This window comes from Myotis yumanensis, unplaced genomic scaffold (assembly GCF_028538775.1).
Source record: "Myotis yumanensis isolate MYYU_CA2020_CCGP unplaced genomic scaffold, mMyoYum1.0.hap1 SCAF_3, whole genome shotgun sequence".
Classification (NCBI taxonomy): Eukaryota; Metazoa; Chordata; class Mammalia; order Chiroptera; family Vespertilionidae; genus Myotis; species Myotis yumanensis.
The window spans coordinates 7,019,445-7,042,285 of NW_027223754.1; the positions used below are offsets into that span (position 1 = coordinate 7,019,445).

A 22,841-nucleotide genomic window follows, 5' to 3' on the forward strand; every position below is an offset into this window, starting at 1 on the left:
AATGGAAAAGTCACCGAAAAAATCATTTCTTTAGTGAAGGGCTGCATCTGTAATGCATATTTATGATTATGGGACAGCTATTTAAACTGTATCTTAAGGCCCGGCCGGTGTGGTGCAGTGGTTGAGCAGCGACCTATGTACAAGGAGTTCACAGTTTGATTCTTGGCCAGGGCACATGCCTGGATTGCAGGCTCCATCTCCAGTGAGGGGTGGGCAGGAGGCAGCCAATCAGTGATTTTCTCTCATCATTGATGTTTCTCTCTCTCTCCCTCTCCCTTCCTCTCTGAAATCATCAAAGGTACATTTTTTTTAATAAATAAAATGTATCTTAACATTTAAAAGTGCCTCCTATATTATATACTTAAAAAGTAATAAAAGTATAAAAAGTAAAATAAATATAATAAAAACACATGTAATCATTAAGTGTCAGTAAACACTATACCTCATTTCAGTAAATATAATAAACTAGAGGCCCAGTGCTTGAAATTTGTGCACTGGGGGCAGGGGACCCTCAGCCCGGCCTACACCCTCTCGCATTCCGGGACCCCTCGGGGGATGTCTGACTGCCAGCTTAGGCCCGCTCCCTGAGGGAGCCCCCAAGGGGTCCATAGCACTGCCTCAGAGGTGGGAGAGGCTCCCGCCACCGCCGCTGCACTTGCCAGCCATGAGCCCAGCTTCTGGCTGAGTGGCACTCCCCCTGTGGAAGTGCACTGACCACCAGGGGGTAGCTCGTGCATTGAGCATCTGCCCCCTGGTGGTCAATGTCTGTCATAGTGGCCGGTCGTTCTGCTGTTCGGTTGCTTTGCATATTAGGGTTTTTATTATATAGGATGATTGTTCAAAATGCCTATGAAGAATTCCTACCATGTCAGTGTGGACAAGATAGAGTCTCACTATCCCACCCAACACTTACGCCCCAGTTTACCATGATATAAAACATGTCAATCCCTGAGAAAGAAGAAAGTTTTTAATAGACTTTTATCTTATTAGTTTGTTAAAGATGTCTCAGGACACTCAATGAGTATGTTTAAATACACAAATACATACCTGTATGTATACACACTATTTCACAAAGTTGTATATGTATTTGGGTTGCATTGCCATATAGAGCAGACGTTAATAAATCTTTCAAAACTGATAGGACTGCGCATTCAGTCTACTTTGTGGGAAATGGGGAGGAATACTTGGGAATTTAACATCAGCAAACATGTTCCCTTTGAAACAGCAAATTGGATGTGCAGGCAGGTCTTGGTCACACTTCAAAGACGGATGCGCTGGGAGGGAGAGCTGTGCTGTTGACTCGCGCTCACCGGGGAGGGTTTCCGTGTCAAACAGGCTTTGGTGACTTCAAAGCATGTTTGAAGTCCTCCGTCTGCACCGCTCTTTGCACGAAGACAAATATTCTTCCCAATTTGTGCAGCTGACGGAGCCGCACGTTACACTTATAGGAGAACCCCCGTTGCCCATTTAACACCGAGCCCCTGCCTTTGTATTCAGCTATGACAGCGAAGGTCGCCTGACAAACGTCACCTTCCCGACGGGAGTGGTCACCAACCTCCATGGCGACATGGACAGGGCCATCACTGTGGACCTGGAGTCGTCCAGCCGAGACGAGGATGTCAGCATCACTTCCAATCTGTCCTCCATCGACTCTTTCTACACCATGGTTCAAGGTAAACACGAAAGCACCATTTAAACATAGGCCCGGCCCCCAGAGAGAACGTGGCCACCTCGTTGTCTCAGGTGAACCGGAACAGGGGAGGGGAACATGGAAACCTCCAGAGATGGTGAGGAGACAGCCTCATGTCTACACGTAATGGTTGTTGAGTTATATGTACATGCAGGGTGTCCCAAAAAAACATATACATTGGTTATAAAGTCGCTGTTTATTAACATACAGTTCATTTTCAAAATGTACAGGAATCTACAGAAAGGGATAATTATTTTTTATCAATGCCTGTTTTCAAACTGATGCCCGTTCTGGTCCAGACACTGCTGATAACGCAAAGCGATGGAATCACAAACATCAAGAATCATTTTGTGTGTTGCTTGTTGCCTGTTTTGCACCGTAAACTTTATCTTTCATGTATCCCTGTTAAAAAAAAAAGAGTCTAGTGGCCCTTTAGGGTACATTTTCTTTGTTCGAAGCTTAGTCTGGCTTCACCCATTATTTCAGATCAGTTAAACCTGAAAAGGAGTGAAAATGAAGCGAGTTATCAGCTGTTAAAGTGTGTATTCACTTTTGGGGACACGCTATATTATAAAGTTACGTCATATAGAAAACACTTTGTTAACCTGGAAACCGTCCATTTCCGTTTAATAAAACAATGTATTCCCACGCTTCACATGCATCATCAGACCCTCCCTGGGTCACCGTCCTGGTGTCCTGAGCCCGTCACCCTCACCGCCGGGCATCCCGTGTTGGGGGCACGGCCCTTCCTGAGTCCGGGACACGGTGTCTGAATGCCCCTGTGGTGTGGTCACTGGAGATTCTATCCCAGTTCCAAACACGCCCGTATGTAATGTCTGCACTTGGAGCTCTTCGCTCTGTAGGCATCTGTGTCCAACGTCTCCATGACGGTACCCCCCGCCAGAGTCCTTTACAACGCAAAATTGTGAGGGCATAGCTCTTAGGAATTGCTAGCTCTGAGCTAAACTTCAACTCATTTTGTTGTTGTTTGTTACTGATTCTGTCAGGTATTCTGCACAGTCACCTGAAGTTAGTATTGCTCGAGTTCATTTATTCTCCAAATCGCCTGTGTTATGCGAGCATCTTAAGCTGAAGCAGTAGCTTACAATACGAAATGTCTTTGGTACCGAATGTAAGATGAGTCTCTTCTTTTAACGTCCATTTCAGGCGAACTGTCGCCTTCTATTTGGGGTAGAGAAGGTTAGCTATTAAACCTTTTCAGCGTCCTTTGGTAAAAGATACAGGGACGGGGGAGGAGGGTCCCCTAGACGCTGGAGGTGACACCAGCCTCCGGAGGAGCACATCCTTGGCTCTTTGCAGAACGCTCACTGCACGACCCTCATTTAGTTCGTCAGGCAGATGCGGAAAAGGAGCCCGCCGATAGCGGAGAAGGCCTGTAACCCCCCACGTTCTCCTCTCACGGTCGGCCACCCCCGATGCGGCGTGAAATGCCAGAAATCAGAGTTGTCTTACTGTTTCCTAAGCGGACGTCCTTAAGCGTTTTTATTTCCTTACAAATGCAGTTCGGTCAACAGTTTAGAAATTGGTGTCACTTCTCGCGGCGTCTCCGGCCGAGTGTCTAATCCACGCCTGTGGCTGACGCTCTCTGCTGCTTGTCCTGCAGACCAGCTGAGAAACAGCTACCAGATCGGCTACGACGGCTCCCTGAGGATCATCTACGCCAGCGGGCTCGACTCCCACTACCAGACGGAGCCGCACGTGCTGGCCGGCACGGCCAACCCAACCATGGCCAAGAGGAACATGACCCTCCCCGGGGAGAACGGCCAGAACCTGGTGGAGTGGAGGTTCCGGAAGGAGCAAGCCCAAGGAAAAGTCAACGTCTTTGGCCGGAAGCTCAGGGTGAGTGTCGGAGAGCAGAGTCTATGACCATAAATGGTTCTTCCCGGGAAATCAGGAAAGTGAATGTAGCACGGCCTCCAGCGGCCCGGGTGCCAACGGGTTCTTATTTCACTAACGTCATCTTTAAATCTTAGCTTGTCCTTCACCCACTGGGGATGGTGGCTTCCTGATGCGGGGATGGGGGTCATTAAGAAAGGGCTTCGCTATTGAAAGTTTTCCAGATCATAAAGACGGGCATGGAAAGGTGGGCTGGCCAGTGGAAGGTGGCTAGTTATTTATATTCTCAATTTTTTAAAGTACAGTTCGGGCACATGGAGGAGTATCGGCGTCAGACCTAGCGCCTGCCTCCTCGCCATGGACTTGTGGGATGTGTAAGAGGAATGTAATGACCTTTCTGACTATGCTGGTGACCTTGGCCTTTGCAGTGTTCTCTGCGTGACCATTTCACACCGAGCCGTGTGTATCTCGGAAGCACGCGGTGACGTAGGACACCTATTTAGTGCTTAATCTAAGACAACATAGACTCGGTACTAAAACACAGGTGACAAGAAAACCACCCTCAGACCCCTGCAAACTGAGCCTGACCCATTCTTTCTATTAGTAAACAGGTTTTAGTTTATCAGATAACTAGGTAACTATTCCTAAAATCACTTGCCGTGCCATTAAGCAAAAGTACTTAAAATCAAAGAGAGGGAACAGAGCACACCATTAAAATGTCCATGTTTTCTACACCAAAAATGGTTAATTATTATCACAATCCAACATGATTTACCTTGACAAACCTTTAGGGTAAACAAAAACAAACAAACAAAACAAAACAAAAAACAGCTACTGACTACAACCCTGTCTCTATTTCCAAGAAATAAAAATGAAGTGAAAAAGGGACCAGTGGGTCAAATACAGTCTGCATGCCACTGACGGGTCATATTCTGATTCCGCTTCAGTAGCAAGTCCGGTGTTTAGGACTGAATCCAGGGTCTTTGGGCACCAGTGCTCCCACCCCACCCGCACCAGGCTGTGCGAGCCAGGATGCCCGCGCTCCGTCCCAGATCAGGAGGCAGGCAGGAGAGGCGGAGGGAGGGCGGCTCAGGGAGAGGAGTGAGAAGGGAGAGCAGTGGACGCCAGGAGGAGGTGACGTGATGGATGGGCGAGAAAGCAGGCTCGGACTTGCCCCAGGTCACTTGGTGAGGGGCTTGGGCTGTTGCCACAGTCGACTCCAGCCGCCGCCTTTCTTTCCGCGGAGCCTGGCCTCAGTGGCTGCCTGCACCCCTCTCTGCCTGCACCCCTCTGCCTGCACCCCTCTGCCTGCACCCTCTTTGCCTGCACCCTCTCTGCCTGAACCCTCTCTGCCTGCACCCCTCTGCCTGCACCTTCTCTGCCTGCACCCCTCTGCCTGAACCCTCTATGCCTGTACCCCCTCTGCCTGCACCCCCTCTGCCTGTACCCCCTCTGCCTGTACCCCCTCTGCCTGCATCCCTCTCTGCCTGCACCCTCTCTGCTTGCACCCTCTCTACCTGTACCCCCTCTGCCTGCACCCCTCTCTGCTTCTCCCCAGGACCTGCTTCCTGGGGCCATTGCAAACCAGAAGGCAGCTCCAGGCTGTCTCCTACTCACTGTCCCTAAAGCAGGCAGGTTACACACACACAGTCTCAGGCACAGGACTGCCTTCATCAGACACACAAGGGCACTGCTCCCACGCGTGCTCCCCGGTCTGCACTCCAAAGACGCAGCCCCACCTGGAATTCAGAACCCGCGGTTCTAGATCGGGCTCCACTTTTTACTAATCACTAGCCTTCTGGGGAAATCATAACATCCGTCAGCCTCATGGCCTTATCTGGGGCATGGCTGTCTATAGCATGATCCGAGTGACATATTACCCAGATGCTCCCTCACGAAGCAGACATGACAGAGCTGTATTGTGGATGAATGAAATGTTCCCTCCCTGCCTCTGTCCCCTCCGTTGTTACGTGAGAGAATCACGTGAGGCTCTGGGCCAGTACGCTGTCATCAGAGGCCTGGTCGTGTGTTCCTAACCCCACCCCGGAGAAGCCACCCCGTCCGCGGACGCCGGGTTTCAGACCAGGCACACAGGGACGGGAAGGGGCTGTTTCGGTCACAGGTTAGGAAGGTACCAGGAGCGGGAAGAGCAGGCCAATCCCCGAGCAGATGTTGCGGCTGTTCTTTGTGACGAGCTGTGTATAAGTGTATCCTTTTTTTGTCTGTTTTATTAACACTGCTTTTTCAGACATAAAAGGAAATTAGGAAGAGCAGAGGGAAGGAGGGGCAATCCGATCTTATGTCGCTGGTTCTCTGGTTCTACACAGAGACCCTCCTCACTCTGGGGAGGAAGGGACTGTGTGCTCCATTTTGAAGGTCCGAGCTAGGACATGGTCGTGGGAAATGAAGATCTCCCCATTTAATTTGTAACAATCCAAACAGTCAACAAGACTTTGTTAGGTACCAGCCACCAGGCCACACCGCAGACCTAAGAGCCGAGGTCCCGGCCTCCCCCTGTGGGTCCCCAGGCTGCGAACACTGCAGGCCACTGTGAGGTAGAACTTACTGAGGCCACGTAACCGAGGCCACATCCCCGCGGCTGTGACGCTCGCTGGTTTGGGTGTGCCATGGTTCACCAACGGTAACAACCGCACGTGGTCCACGATTCCGGCCGTGGCGTGGGCCACAGGGACCCTCTCCCAGCAACGTGGTGCGAGACTCGTAAACGAATCACAGACGTCGGACCGGGCAGGCGGGGGAGCAGAGGATCTGAAGTCCCTGCCAGTCAACCAGATGGCATCCAAGGAAAAGGCATTCTGGAAAGTGGTGACATTTTAGCATTTGGCCAAAAGCAATGCTCGTGTTTGTAGCCTCCTGCTGTCTCCGCTCGTTAATAATTTATGGTAATGTGGGTTCCAGCTTCCGTGAAACTGCTCTGCAGAGGGCGATAGTCCCGCTTACCCTGTTGTATTTCACGCGGCCACGATTAACCCGTGAGCAGTTCCCTCCCAGTGCCCGCAGGAGGGGCTGGTCGCCGTCTGCAGCGACGTATTTCCCGCCTCCGTATGGTCTGAACCAGCTCTAAAGCAGACGCGTTCTGGTGCTGTTCTTATCGGTTGCTCGAGTTTACAAAGTTTAATTGAAAGGGTTTTGAACAAACGCCAGGCTGTCTTTCTGCTTAATGAAACCTTTTAGAGGAGCAGTTAATCTGCCGCCTCGCACGCGTACCCGAGAAGTTGCGAAATTAATTTACTGACAAAGAGAATCAATCACGTAAACGGTGTTTAAGCCGCGGTGGGGACACGGAAGGGTAACCCGGGGCGGGAACTGGATCCGCGTGATTTATCGTGTCGTCCGGTTGGTGTGCTCACAGGTCAACGGCAGGAACCTCCTTTCCGTCGACTTCGATCGGACCACAAAGACGGAAAAGATCTACGACGACCACCGCAAGTTCCTGCTGAGGATCGCCTACGACACGTCGGGGCACCCGACGCTCTGGCTGCCGAGCAGCAAGCTGATGGCCGTCAACGTCACCTACTCGTCCACGGGGCAGATCGCCAGCATCCAGCGGGGCACCACCAGCGAGAAGGTGGACTACGACGGGCAGGGGCGCATCGTGTCGCGGGTCTTCGCGGATGGCAAAACGTGGAGTTACACGTACTTGGAAAAGGTAGGTGTGCACCCTCCCAGTCCAAACCCCGAGCGGCCCAGGGGTTGTGCGTCAGCCCATGAACCAGGGGGTCACGGTTCGAGACCCGGTCAGGGCACGTGCCTGGGTTGTGCGGTGGGTCCCCTGTGTGGGGCGTGCAGGAGGCAGCCGATCCATGATTCTCGCTCATCGTTAATGTTTCTGTCTCTCTCTCCCTCTCCCTTCCTCTCTGAAATCAATAAAAGCATTTTTTTAAAGACAACTGGGGAGGCAGTGATAGTACTTTTCAGCCACCTCCCAGAGCACGAGGACAAGGGGACAGGGACGGTGCCTGAGCCCATGTTCCACCCTCAGCATCGCTGTGTGCGTCTCAGCTGCACAGCAGCGATGCATCCGCATGAGCCGAGCTCTTCCCCCTGAGCTGGGTCCCCCTCGCTGAGGCCCTTTTAAGTGATTTGGGCTGTAAACGGACACGCAGGAACACTGTCCCTGCCAGGCGTGTCCATGGGCCACTCCACGGATGAGTCGCTGGGCGTGGAAGTCATCGGTGAATAACCTCCCAGCTGGGTCTGTGGTTTGAGAGCCCGCCGTCTCACGGTGAATGCTGCCGCTGCCAGGCCTGTGCCGCCGCCGGCGGGCGTCGACCTGGCCATAGAGAGCGCAGAGGCCCTGTGTGCGCACTGTTCACGCATTGGTCGCCCAGGGCTGCTCTTCAGGAAGCTGCCTTTGGGGCACCCCATCCCCACTCCTCTCTGCCTCGCTCCTTCCCTCCCCATGTAGAAGGCAAGCACCTGGCTCGGGCTGGCCCCCTCCCTAAGCACAAGGAGCAAGGGGACGGTCCCACAACAGAGTCCAAGCTCCACGTGCAGAGCCAGGCGGCACGTGGTTGGGGCAGTGATGGGTGCGAGGGGCGGGGGCAGAAGAGGAAGGAGGAGAGGACTGCCTCCTGGAATTCCTTTCTCAAGAAACACAATCCCCAAAGAGCATGTCCTTGGGGTGCCTCCTTCCTGGGCAGTGAGCGCCAGCCCGGGAAACGACTGGGTGTGAGTCCTGAGGCCTCTCCACCACACGGCGCCCACCACACGGAGGCCTGAGCTGCAGACTCAGTGCCCAGCAGCTCCGGCCTCCACACTGGCTCCTTCTCACGGAGTAACTCGGGCTGCCAGCTCATGTCCGCATCATTGTTGTACGCCTCACACACTCTTGTTTGTCACCAGGGGTGCTCTGCGTGGCCCCTCAGTCTCAACCCCACCCCTGCATCTACCACATCCCCACCCCTGCCCTGCTGCCACCCCACCCCCACCCCTGCCCTGCAGCCACCCCATCTAAGTCTGGCCCCCTGAGAACCTGCTGCAGGGCCACAGTTCACAGTCGGATGCTGCTGCCTTCAGGCAGCCCCCCAACCCCAGACGCCCCAGCAAGGGCCCTGCCTGCCAACCTCACCTCTGGCAAACCCACCCACACGCGCCCTGAGATGAGGGCTCCCTTCCACACCAGCCACCCCCCTGCACGCAGTCACGCTATTGGTTGGCTGTTGAGGAACCACACCTGCCTGCCGGGGACAAATCCTGACCCTGGAAAGCATTTCACCCCCCACCCACCCTCCTGGGACATGTCTCCCTGGGGAACATGGCTTCATCCTGGAACACCCTTCCCATCAGACACGGGACAGAGTTCCAGGGACACGAGTGTCCAAACCCCAACCCTGATGAGAGTGATCACGAGGTGACGGGAACGCGGACGGGCAGCCTGGGAGCACGTCACTGACCATGACAGCAGCGTCACCGAGGTCACCATGACACATCCACGGGCGTCGGGAAGCCAGCCGGGACTTGCTCATCATCTCTCCAAAGTCCCTCACGTCCACCCAGACCTGCTCCGGCTCCGCAGCCTTGCCGCTGGTCTCACGGGTGTGGGTGCGAGGAGGCTTCCTGGGGGAAGAGCCGCCCTGCAGTGTGACGATCGCCACTTATCCAGCCAACGCCTCTGGCCCGGCAGATGCGTGCCTTTTGTCTTCCTGCAGTTACCTGCTAAATAAGCAAAGCTAATGTTTAGGTATACATGTACTCACTTCGTAATTTAACACCGAAGCAGTGTGTAGCCCAGAGACCTTTCATGGCCCCTGAGGTCCGGAAGAGATGGGCGCGCTCAGGGGCGACTGCAGCATGTAGATGGCATGGCGGCTACGGATGCCACGCAAGAGTCTGCAGACAAACAAGCAAAACCCACATCCAGGTCCATGTTTCTGTGAAGGGAGTTGGTAGCCCTCACTCGCCATGTGCTAACGCTAGCAATGTTTGCTGACACCGATGCTTTATGGACGGACGCATTATCCATTTGGGGCTCATTTTATGTCTCTTCTTCATAAAACGATATTCTGAAGGTGTTGCTCCGCCCCCACACCCACTGGAAATTGAAACATAATTTGAGCGGCTCTTCAGTCAAATGAGGGGGGAGCCGCCCTCCTGAATTAACTGCTCATGGTGGACAGCACTGCCTTTCCCAGATGCTGTTTGCACCTGGAAATGGTGTCTCCGAGGCAGCGGGGCCCAGGCCTGCATTCCGATTTACCCAGGCCCATCGACAGCCTGCCGCTCGGTGGGCGTGCCTGGGAAGGAAGCATGTGTCCTGACACGTGGCACATTATGAATCTTGAGCCGCTGATTGCAGAACCCGCCGCCCCCTCACGATTAAGCATCCAAGCAAAGTAGGCAGGGAATCCTTAGCAACCTGCAAGGTCAAGGGTAACACAATTAAAATGAAAATCAGCCCGGCCGGCGTGGCTCAATGGTTGAATGTCGACCTATGAACCAGGAGGTCATGGTTCAATTCCCGGTCAGGACACATGCCCCGGTTGTGGGCTCGATCCCCACTGGGGAGCGTACAGAAGGCAGCTGATAGGCGATTCCCTCTTATCATTGATGTTTTCATCTCTCTCCTTTCCTCTCTGAAATCAATAAAAATATACTTTTAAAAAAAATCAATTTCTCAGTGGCATGTTTCTGCGTGTCCATGGTCGCTAAACCTTGCTTCTGCTTCCCCGTTCACAGCGCCGGGTAACGGTGTGTCCTCTCGTTGCAGTCCATGGTGCTCCTGCTGCACAGCCAGCGCCAGTACATCTTCGAGTACGACCTGTGGGACCGGCTGTCGGCCATCACCATGCCCAGCGTGGCCCGCCACACCATGCAGACCATCCGCTCCATCGGCTACTACCGCAACATCTACAACCCGCCAGAGAGCAACGCCTCGGTCATCACCGACTACAACGAGGAGGGGCTGCTGCTGCAGACGGCCTTCCTGGGCACCAGCCGGCGGGTCCTCTTCAAGTACCGCAGGCAGACCCGGCTCTCGGAGATCCTGTACGACAGCACGCGGGTCAGCTTCACCTACGACGAGGCGGCGGGCGTCCTGAAGACGGTGAACCTGCAGAGCGACGGCTTCATCTGCACCATCCGGTACCGGCAGATCGGCCCCCTGATCGACAGGCAGATCTTCCGCTTCAGCGAGGACGGGATGGTCAACGCGCGCTTCGACTACAGCTACGACAACAGCTTCCGCGTGACCAGCATGCAGGGGGTCATCAACGAGACGCCGCTGCCCATCGACCTCTACCAGTTCGACGACATTTCCGGCAAAGTCGAGCAGTTTGGGAAGTTCGGCGTCATCTACTACGACATCAACCAGATCATCTCCACGGCCGTGATGACGTACACGAAGCACTTCGACGCCCACGGCCGCATCAAGGAGATTCAGTACGAGATCTTCCGGTCCCTCATGTACTGGATCACCATCCAGTACGACAACATGGGCCGGGTCACCAAGAGAGAGATCAAAATCGGGCCCTTCGCCAACACCACCAAGTACGCCTACGAGTACGACGTGGACGGCCAGCTGCAGACCGTGTATCTCAACGAGAAGATCATGTGGCGCTACAACTACGACCTGAACGGGAACCTCCACTTGCTGAACCCCAGCAACAGCGCCCGCTTGACCCCGCTGCGCTACGACCTGCGAGACAGGATCACCCGCCTGGGGGACGTCCAGTACCGGCTGGATGAAGACGGCTTCCTGCGGCAGAGAGGCACGGAGATCTTCGAGTACAGCTCCAAGGGGCTCCTCACGCGGGTTTACAGCAAAGGCAGCGGCTGGACCGTCATCTATCGGTACGACGGCCTGGGAAGGCGCGTTTCCAGCAAAACCAGCCTGGGACAGCACCTGCAGTTTTTCTACGCCGACCTCATCTACCCCACGAGGATCACGCACGTCTACAACCACTCGAGCTCAGAGATCACCTCCCTCTATTACGATCTCCAGGGACATCTGTTTGCCATGGAAATCAGCAGCGGGGATGAGTTCTACATCGCCTCGGACAACACCGGGACGCCGCTGGCTGTTTTCAGCAGCAACGGGCTCATGCTCAAGCAGATCCAGTACACCGCCTACGGCGAAATCTACTTCGACTCCAATATTGACTTCCAGCTGGTCATTGGGTTTCATGGTGGCCTGTATGACCCACTCACAAAACTGATCCACTTCGGAGAAAGGGATTACGACATTTTGGCAGGACGGTGGACGACGCCTGACATAGAAATCTGGAGGAGAATCGGGAGGGACCCGGCTCCTTTCAACCTGTACATGTTCAGGAATAACAATCCTGCAAGCAAAATCCATGACGTGAAAGACTACATCACAGGTGAGCAGCATCTTACTTCCTTGCCGGGTACGGAATTACTTTAATCCTTGGGTTAATGCACAAAATAATTGGAGTTGCTTTCTTTTTAACTTTGTATTTTACTCATGCAAAATCAAATGCCTCGCCTCCTAAATGCATTTATTTCTCTGGGGAACCATAGAGAAACCAAAAAGGGAAAACGAGACATAGTTTGTTACTTCTGTTCTGCCTGCCAGTGCCCAAGGCCACAATTTTCTGAAATGACATGGAATCCAGTCACTGAAGGGAAGTGGACCTGGAGATGCAGACACCATGGAACTTGGGGTTCCAGTCCCACCCCCTCTCCTACCAGCTGTGTGGCTTTGTAGACAAGTCATGTCAATTCTAGTGGAAAGGGTGGGTGTGAAATACAGCACAGTGTGGCTCAGCATCCCATCCCTGGGAGGAGTTGAATTCACTCTCCACCACCATCACCTCAGGACAACAGAGGAACCGTTTCTCCCATCAGTTGCTTAGCCAGCGGACCCTGTGTCTGTCCTCGCTTCTGTCCCGTTATACTACCACCTTCATTACCATGTGGTACAGTCCTGGCAGTACTAATAGATACACTGATCTTCAGGGCATAGATTTAAGATCTTCCCAAGGTTAGTGCGTGATGCGATTGAAAGCATCAGATCCCACTTCTGCCACCAGGAAACAGAGACAGGGACCCAGCAAGCACGCCCAGTTCCCTTAAATAGCCGACTTCTTCACTCCTCCTCCACTCCAAGGACCCTGAATCCTTCTGCCCCCACCATTCATTCCTGAGCTGCACTCCACAGTTAAGGTTCCCTGCTTTGTGGTTTCGTTTGGGGGTTTTCTGTGTTGCCTTTGCTTGTGTTAGATAGATGCTTCTTCAGGCTGTCGTGTTCTTGCTCGGCATTTCCCGTGTACCGAGATGTCCGTTTTCTCAGTTCTCAGGACGGCTCTCCAAACACTGCCCCCTGTTCACTCTCCAACTGCCTCCTGCTTTCCCCGCTTTCCCCGCATTCCTAACGCTGTCCGTAGCTCTCTGCCATGTGAACCCGCCGAAAGCCCCTTCACTCCGTGTCCGAATTCAGCCACGCCCTCGTGGTGCCTCCTTCAGGGCTCCTCAGCCTACCTCCACAGCCACGTCCCATTATGTGGGCAGTGCTTTTCAACACTGAAGACCCTCTGGCTCTCACTGTTACACAGACATTGGTTGTAAGTAGGAGAGTCCTTACCTCCAATACTCCACCAATCATGAGAAGGGATTTTCTCTAAATACAAGATAGATGATAGATAGAAAGTTAGATATCACTTTCTGTCCTACATGATGAACTTGGGGTTTATCTCTCCCACCATCCCACCCCCCATTTAAAAGAGGGAGAATACTGCTGACTTTAGAGCCATATGGTACCTGGACAAGGAGCCGGCCGGCCTGGCAATGGGGTGAGAGTTGGTGCCCTGGAGAAGGAGATAGGAGGCAAGCGACTCCATCATGGTGATGGGCAATTAACCCCGGGCTCTTTGCGAGGTGCTGTCAGGGGCTGACTGGAAGGCGGGGACGCCACACGCCCAATTTCCTCCGCTCCTAGCAATGTGGACTGCAGGGAATGCCACAGCAGCATTTTCTTAAAAACATCAAAAGAGAGATGGGCTGGCATAAACTCTATTAGGTGAAATGCAATTTCCCACTTCCCAGCTTAACATATAGAATCATCGCCACCCAAGCAGAGTCCCAGAGCCGCACGCCCGCTGAGCATTTCTGCAAGAGCATAACCTCCCAAGAGAAGAGAAGCATTCTTCGGAGCTTACTGGCTTTCAGAGTCACAGGCAGATATTTTAAAAGACCATCTGAAAGGTTTCCAGGTTTTCTCCCAAAAAAGTGTGTTTCCACTGTGCAGAGTGCGCCTCTGAAGGCCTAGCTGAGGGTGAGCAGCAGTGCTGCGCCCCAGGCCAGCTTTCCGCATTCGTCTCTGATTAAGCATCTACTGTTGTTTTCCACTCTCTCAACTTAGGGCTTTTATTCCTAGAAAATGGGTTTCGGGCAGCTGCATATCCTTGGGCCATGCCTTTTGAAAGACAGTGACACACAGCTTGTCTTTAAGACCAGCCTTTGCTGACCACACTACACATTCCATTCGTTTCCGACAACCCTGGCTCTCCCCGCTGCTGCACCCTGTTCCTGCCTGGTTTCGGCCCGATTACCAACACAGGCGGCAGCCGGCGCACGGGGCCGCGTATTCCATCTGTCCCAGTGTGTGTCTGTGACTCCGAGTTTCCTACGGCCCCTGCTGGGGTGATTGTCTTCGCATCCGAAAATGGGGAGCTGGTTTTGAATTGTGGGGTCACGGTACACGTGTGCTCTTTCCATGGTTGGTCTTTGTGAATCCGGGCCTTTCTCTCAGGTAAGAGTTTCAAGTTCTGAAAGCACAGCATAAACCCTAACCCCTGTCCTTTGCAACGTCCTCCTCCCAGATGTTAACAGCTGGCTGGTGACCTTTGGCTTCCACCTGCACAACGCGATCCCTGGGTTCCCCGTCCCCAAGTTTGACCTGACGGAGCCGTCCTACGAACTGGTGAAGAGTCAGCAGTGGGACGATGTCCCGGTAAGAACCGAAAATCGAAACTAGGGAAGGGTGATAAATGGCGTACGCGTGTCCTGTGTACCGTATTCAGTCAAACTGTGCTTGTGAAACCTGTACCAAAATCAGTTTTTAATTTTTTGACTCGTTGAGGGAAGAAAAAAACAACATTTCTGCTCAGTAAACTAGGGGCCCATGAAACGGGCTTAAATCTGTTTCTAGTGATGCTAATAAAAACACAGAAAGACATTAGCAAAAGGTAATAAACTGCAGGGTTTCTCCAGAGAAGCCCATGAAAGCACATTTATGGCCCTTGGGACCTGAAGGCAAAGACACAGTAAACAGGAGGGCAGGCGATCCCTATTCCAAATTAGCAGCCCACAAACAATGCCACAAAGGTCACCTTTTAAAAAATAGCAACCGTGTTTCATGGGAGACGATTAAAAATAAAAAAATAAAACACAAGGCTCCCCCTACAACTCGGTGTTTATGGGATTTTCCTGGCAATAACAGATCAGGAGGCCTGTAACTGTTCTAAGAAATAGAAGGGAGGGAAAAAAGAATGGAAAATGGCAAAGTCAAAGCTGCCATTTCAGAAAATGCTACTTTCACTTCGCACCATTCAAAGATCAGAAAAGAATGCACAACAAAGCAACAGAATTCTAGCTTAAAGCAAGAATAAGGAAAGACCAAGAAATTGGGCTACCCCGTAACAATTAAACGAGAGTGCAGATTCTTAGAAAGACTCATCCCCCGCCCCTCGAGCAATTTCCTATCATTTCAATGACTACAAAGAGGAAAGGCAACTGTGGCTAAAACACACACACACAGACAGCGTCGATACCTCTGTTTCCCGGTACATGTTTCATAACATAAAAGCAATTCCCTTTTTCACATGTCATCTTCACATTTAAAAAAGCAAAAACCCACCGGTGTCCAGGGCCGGGGGCCATTTTAACATTCCTAATTGCAAATGCATCCACGCTGACCACGGTGCCAGGCAGACATTCTGCAGTTTCCTGGTGCATTAAACAAGCGTGTCCTAATTGTGTGCGACTCCCCAGCATGTCTGAAAACACTCACGTCTGACGGTACAAATGGAATTGCCAACTTCTTTTCCGAGGCGGCCTTTTAAATACGGTTCGGGTTCTCTGTCAAGAGACACGCACCATAAGGACAGCTTAGGGAATCTCCGGCAAAGACGTGGAGGCCGCCCCAAGTGCGGGGAGAACAAATGTTTCTTTCACGGCTGCAAATAAAACAGATGTTTCCATTTGGGGAACACTGGCCAGACAGACATCTGGTAGTACAAGAAATGGCTGAGTTAAGATGCCCTCTGGTTTAAATCATTTGCTAGGCCCTAACTGGTTTGGCTCAGTGGGTAGAGCGTCGGCCTGAGGACTGAAGGGTCCCAGGTTCGATTCCGGTCAAGGGCATGTACCTTGGTTTGCAGGCACATCCCCAGTAGGGGGTGTGCAGGAGACAGCTGATCTATGTTTCTCTATAATTTCTGTAAAAAAATCAAAATATATTTTAAAAAAATAAAATAAGTCGTTTGCCAGTGTAGCATGTGCCCTGTCCCTAAGTCTCCAAAAAATAAATGTTTCCCCAGAGTAATAAATCCTCATCCTCAGCTGTCCCACAGCGCACTCATCCTTGTACGTTTCAGTTCTGCAGTTTCACTGATGACATTCTATTGAAATCGTGTTCACTGGGAGAGGGTACAGAGTTTACAAGTCAGAGCATGTGACTTGGGACGCAGTGAGACGCCCTGAACACCCCAGCCTTGCACATCCTGTGTTTGCTGCTTGCTCCTCAGCCTCCCGGGGACAAAGCTGCTGGGATGGCGGACCTGCTAAGCTGGGTGCCCCAAATGGGAGGGACACAGGAAACGGGCATCTAGAAATTGAAAGAGAAAAGCTCACACATGAACATTTTGCCCACGTTGGAAACTAAAAAGCTCTGAATACGCGATGGCGTTAGCTCTTCCTGCCTTTCCAAACACATTTGGATCAGCTTGAGGGGTGTGCATCTTGCGTGCATTCCTCCACTCAGGGGTTTTTGAAGCCTTTTCATCTCGAAAGAACCCACGGAGGTTTCAATAAATGCCTTGGAGCTCTCTCCAGATCCCTTCCCCTTCCTGTGGAGAGTGGGCGCCGCCAGGCAGCTGGCTCCGCCAACCCAGAGCCACAGCTGTTGTCTAACCCGGCTCCCTTCTGTGTCCCTTTACAGCCCATTTTTGGAGTCCAGCAACAAGTGGCGCGGCAGGCCAAGGCCTTCCTGTCCCTGGGGAAGATGGCAGAGGTCCAGGTGAGCCGGCGCAAGGGCGGCGGCGCGCCGTCGTGGCTGTGGTTCGCCACCGTCAAGTCGCTGATCGGCAAGGGCGTCATGCTGGCCGTCAGCCAGGGCCGCGTGCAGACCAACGTGCTCAACATCGCCAACGAGGACTGCATCAAGGTGGCGGCTGTGCTCAACAACGCCTTCTACCTGGAGAACCTGCACTTCACCATCGAGGGCAAGGACACGCACTACTTCATCAAGACCAGCACGCCCGAGAGCGACCTGGGCACGCTGCGGCTGACCAGCGGCCGCAAGGCCCTGGAGAACGGCATCAACGTGACCGTGTCGCAGTCCACCACCGTGGTCAACGGCAGGACGCGCAGGTTCGCCGACGTGGAGATGCAGTTCGGCGCGCTGGCGCTGCACGTGCGCTACGGCATGACCTTGGACGAGGAGAAGGCGCGCATCCTGGAGCAGGCGCGGCAGCGCGCGCTCGCCCGGGCCTGGGCGCGCGAGCAGCAGCGGGTGCGCGACGGCGAGGAGGGCGCGCGCCTCTGGACGGAGGGCGAGAAGCGGCAGCTGCTGAGCGCGGGCAAGGTGCAGGGCTACGACGGCTACTACGTGCTGTCGGTGGAGCAGTACCCGGAGCTGGCCGACAGCGCCAACAACATCCAGTTCCTGCGGCAGAGCGAGATTGGCAAGAGGTAACCCCTTCCCCGCGGGGACGGGGACAGCCTGCGGGAGGGGGCGCGCGGCCCGCCGAACCCCCCCACCACGGCTCAGATCTGTCTGTAGCACAATCCGACTGGGACTCTCAGGCGCAGAAGAGCCTTCCTCCAGAATGAGACCGCTATTTTGGAAAAAAAAAAAAAAACATTTCACGGAAAAAAAATAAAAACAAAAAAAAAACAGAACCCCTTTTCTGAATGACCTTAAAGGTGATCGGCTTTAAAGAATATGTTTACATATGCATATCGCTGCACTCAGTTGGACTGAAGGTGTGAATAAAAGGAACAAATAACAAGAGGACGGACGAACTGGCCTAACCGTTTTGCCCTGGGCCATCTGGTCCTTTGAGGCCCTGTATCTAAGAGGGTACAAATGCGTACAGTGTCTCCAAATACCACCGCGTTGTCGACCTTTGCTTACAAGGAAGTAGTCTCTGCATAGGATGTGATATATATCTGTGTTCATTTTAAAATGTGGGGCGAAATTACAGTTTATAGACAACCATATGCTCTCCCGTGCTGCTTTCTACAAGGACATGGGCACACGTGACTTCTGCTCCGAGGGGAATTCCTGCTGCATTTCCCAATGCTCTGGTGGTTTGCCTCAGGGGCAAAAAACAAAAAAACTGGCAAATACCATCCTTGTCCCTGATAAGCAAAGGAAACCCTGATTTTTTTGTAAATTATGTGAGACAAGTTGTTTATGGATTTTTATATGAATTACAATTTACTGTACATCAAATATTAGTCTCAGAGGAGTTAATTTATGTAAAGTGTTTAAAAAGTTTATACTTAAAAATAAAATGATAAAAATATGTGAACCGTGTGATTTTTTTAAAAAAAAAGGATTGCACCTTTTGTTATCGGTTATAGCTGTACAGTATAAATTATTATATTGTAGAGATATAACGACTTATGCCTATAATGTCCAGAAGTGTTAATATTTTTGTATTAGGTTGAAGAACCGTGCAGCTTTCTATCACTAGATGGGTAGGACAGTGCAATCCGAGGTGGGTGGCGAACCAGAAAACTGCTCCTTCCTTTTCCCTCTCTCTCAGGCCAGTGTCCTCACCAAGAGCAACTGAGAGGCACACTAGAAAACTAAGGCTGGTGGAAGGTAACGGAAGCTACGAAATTAAAAAAAAACAAAACACACAGAACAGGCAGGTGTTCCAGCTGCTGTCCCTGGGCCCTAACGGTCAGTGGGGGGTTGATAGAATCTAACCACAGGGTCTTTAAGGTTCCTTCCAGCTCCATTTCTTGATGGAGGTGAGAGACCACATCAGGTGCTCCAGGAAACTGAGAAGGAAAGGATCTGATGTGGCCAAGACCATAAACATGTGTCTTAAGATCCAGGAAAGACAGCAGAAACCCAGCAGGTGGGAGAGAGCCAGATGGGGTAGGTCGGGGTCATTCTGCTAGTCTCGGGTGTGGACCCCAGGGTCACCAGGAGGGACACCAGAGGCGAGACCAAAGCTCCCGTCCGTGCCCAAGCCCACAGGCCCCAGCCACCTCGGGAGCTGATTTGAACAGCTTTGCCCCGTCGGGGGAGCCGGTGGCAGATGCAGCCAGAGGTGAGCCGACCGCCGTGCCCTCCTGCACGGGTGTGCGTGGGCCCAGCACAGCCGCCGGCTGCACCTCCGTGCCCGCTCGGCCGCTCTCGCAAACCTCTTTCGTGAGCACTAAATTCAGCCACAGAAATATTTTTAGAAAAGATTTCCCAGTTCATTGAGCTATAGTACACACTGTTTCCCTCTCTGTATAATGGTGATAAAATATAGCAAGTGAACATGTCGTAACTATAAAGGTTCAAGTGATGTATTGAAAATAATTTTCTAACTGCTTTGTATGTATCACATACTCGAACTTGCACAGTAGGCGTGTTTCTTAAACAGATTTGGCTGGAAAAGTCTCGAAATAGCTACTGACTTTACCGTCTCAGTGCTATGACTGTGTGTGTTTGGTAGAGCATACTGAGGTAATTAATCTCCTAATGAATGCTGATATTTTATTAGAATGAAAGCACAGATTAGCATTGATATTTTTTGTCCTGGAGATCTCTTGGCGAGTATGACGAAGCCCCAACTTAGAAAACTATGAGATTTCAGACCACACCAACATGGCTGTTGCCCGTTTTCTTTTTTAGCTGTTAACCTAGGTGTCTGCAGTTCTGCGGGGGGCAGCTCTGCAGGACTGTGTAGCATGCTGTACGTACTTTTGGTTGAAATGGGCTCTGAGTCTAGGTGCTCGGAAATGCTCCTGATGTAATGACCGTGAGCAGCTTGTGCCGCATCTCAGCAGTGAAACCCTAATCTTGCCCTCTTCCCCACATGGACCGGTCCGCCCCATTGGCCCCGTGACTGACAGATTTACAGTCTCTCCTGGTGCTTATTTTAGATGAAGTCAAATCAACCCAATTAGTGTCTTGTTCGTAGGTATAATGAGCCTATTTCTTTCTAAAAAAAAAAAAAAAAAAAAAAAGATTTGTGATCTGGACGTGCTTTTCTGAGCAACAGTGACCTTGGGGAATATGTAAACAAAAGACCGTTTTCTAAGGGTTGAGGGTGCGAGGGGACTGTGTCATGAAAAAGAATTAGCGGACAGGAAAAAAAAATTGATATTCAAAGTATTTTAGGCAAAGCCAGTCCAAATGCTTTCATGATATTTTGAGATGTAAATTTTGTCTGATTTGTATTGTTCTTTTCATTTGCCTTCTTAACTTTCTATGTGACCTGAATTTTCCATAACTTGATGACTATAGATTGCATCTAGGCATTCCAATAAAAGCCAACCCGATGTGTGTGTGTTTATATTTTTTTCCCCAAAAAATAAGTCTCGGGCTAGCCAGCACTGCTTTTGTGTGTCAGCGGAGCGGAGGACGCAGATATATACAGTCGTTAGGGCAATGATTCATCGGCCACCCAGTTGGTAATAGCTCTTATTCTGTTTTCCATGTCCGTGTCCACTGGCTGGCCTGCCAGCTCAGCAGTGTGCACTTGGCAAGGGACTCCCCCATGGCCTACTTTAGGAAAACACTAAATACACGCCCACACATTATCACTGGGAAGAAGAATACCAAATAATAACAATAAATACTACCTGAGAGCAGGCTGGCTGTTTCTGTGATCCTGGCACTAAGTGCTTAATTGAAACACTTGATGAGAGCGATAGTCGGGGCCTGGTGGGCTCCCAGTCCAGAGACCTCTAAACCCACACGGAGACCAGGGCTTGGCTCCGCAGCTCCCGGCCGGCCGGCGGGCCAGGGCTGTGATTTTAGTATGGAAAGGCAGGTCCGTCACACTCGCTTTGCGGTGACAACCTCCACTTGATCACATGTTGATCCAGCGAGAATCAGGTCACTCCGCCTGGCAAACTGGTCTATTTGTTTTCTCGTCAAATTAGAGTTGAACAGGCTCAACCCGGGGAAATGCATGTGAATTCCTACTCTCCTTTTCCACCGGGCTCTCTTCAAAAGCGGTGTCTGCACAAATGCGAAGAAACCCTGGCGGGAACCACTGTGTTTTAGGAGTGAGTGTTCTGGGCTGTCCTGCTGCCGCTCCCTGTCAAAGCCACATTCACCTGATGATGGTCCCCACGCATGACCAGGTAGTCGCGTGGGGTGTTAAGTGCCAGACCCGAACCTAAGCCCAACACCTGGCTATACACACCTGCAGTCCACCCCGGTCCCAAGGATGAGGAGGGATGCTGCCTTTGATGCACCATCTTCCCTTCTCCTTGTGTCTGCCTGCTCCCAAGGGAGGCTGCTTTTCTCACAGGCTGACAGCAAATTGGCAGAGGTGCCTTTGAAATGGGGGACCCCAAAGGGGGAGCCTGGAAGGCTCTGGCCTACATCCCATCTGTTGGGGGCAGTGCTGACAGCAGCTCACCTGCTGTCACTCAAGAGGAGGAGGAGGTCCCCTGGGACCAAGAACTGCCTTACCAGCGTAGGAGCCCACCTCCAGGAAGCCTTGCAGAGCAAGCATAGCCTTACCCCTTCCACACACACACCTGTTTACTCTCCATCCCTACAGAGGAGCCAGCCGATTCCAGCACCCAGGGCGGGAAACGCATCAAGTTCTAGCAGTTGGTGCCAAAAGGATGTAGAGGAGTTTGGGTGAGTTGTCCGCGTTCACCAACGCAGCTCCAGCCGAGGCAAGTGGAAACTGCCTATCAGCAAGCACTTTCCATGGCGTCCTCGTCTAGGAATGCTTCCCAGGAAGCTCCCTGGACTCTCCTTCCCCACCCCGTTCCCCGGGAGCTCCAGGTCTTTCCAGAGCTGCCCTCAGGTAGAGCCACAACTTGCATGTAAAGAGGCCCCCCCACGTATTAACAGGGTGTGTCTTCAGGCCCCTCTGCTGCTGGGATTTCTAGCTCCTCAGCTGCCCCTGGCTCCCCCTCCCCATCTTGGATAAGAAAGTCTGCAATGCAATGCTAATGACCTCATAACATCTGAAAAGACTTCTAAAGCAGTGGTTCTCAACCTTGGCTGCACATTAGAATCACCTGGGAATCTTTTTAAAATCCTGATTCCTGGGCCCCATCCTCCGGAAATTCTGTTTCTTTGTTATGGGTTGGGGCCACAACATTAGTAAGAAAGAAACAGAATTTCTGGAGGATGAGGCCCGGAAATCAGGATTTTAAAAAGATTCCCAGGTGATTCTAATGTGCAGCCAAGGTTAAGAACCACTGTTCTAAAGGAAGACCATTGACCTGCGTATATGCCTGTGTTGGGCTACTTAGCTAGATTCACTATAAATTACTCGCCTGGCTTGGGTCATCCTACCAAACCAAGGACAGAGGGAAATCAGCGATAGTCATTGTTACCCGTTTTCACCAGGGGGAAGCCAGCGGACCAGGGAGGCACTGATCAGCCACTGGAGTTTTCTACCTTCTCATTGAAGCCACATAATCAATAACCTCTCTTGCAAGAGTTCTCATTTGCTCGTCGCCACCTCTGCACACAGTAATTACCAGTAACTTTCAGGCAAATTGAGTAAAGCTTTTCATTGACCAACGGACTTAAAATTCCATCGTGGAGGAAGAGAGTCCTGTGCACCGAGAATTTGCTACACACCGATTCTAAGCCCAGAGTAACATCACTATTCAGTTTAGAGTTAATGGGTTCCACAAAGCAAATTTAATAAATCCTTCGGGGACCTCGGCTGAGGGAAATTAAAATTAGAAGCATAAATTGTGACTTCCAGGGCACGGCAATGTTTTGGTTTCGGTCGGGTCTCCCTGCTTCCGGGGTGAGCTGTGAGCCGGCCCTGGCCACAGGCATGCAGCCTGGGTGTAGGGAGGGAAATCGCCCCCTTTCACACGCACGCGGAGATTTCCTGATTCGGCCCACGATGCCTATTTCTGTGCAGCGTAACTC

General features: G+C 51.9%; 1 protein-coding gene across 11 annotated transcripts in view; it reads left to right on the forward strand.

Moving 5' to 3' along the window:
• Positions 1-20,254, forward strand: part of TENM3 (teneurin transmembrane protein 3) — a 670,243-nt gene extending 649,989 nt beyond the window's left edge. For all 11 annotated transcript variants that reach the window (XM_070408131.1, XM_070408130.1, XM_070408129.1 and 8 more), the window contains 6 exons: positions 1,498-1,673; positions 3,315-3,550; positions 6,921-7,217; positions 10,278-11,889; positions 14,350-14,480; positions 16,689-20,254. In XM_070408131.1, coding sequence (XP_070264232.1) covers positions 1,498-1,673; positions 3,315-3,550; positions 6,921-7,217; positions 10,278-11,889; positions 14,350-14,480; positions 16,689-17,444 — 3,208 coding nt within the window. In that variant the 3' untranslated portion in view covers positions 17,445-20,254. The remainder of the gene's footprint in view (positions 1-1,497; positions 1,674-3,314; positions 3,551-6,920; positions 7,218-10,277; positions 11,890-14,349; positions 14,481-16,688) is intronic.
• Positions 20,255-22,841: the final 2,587 nt, after the last annotated feature.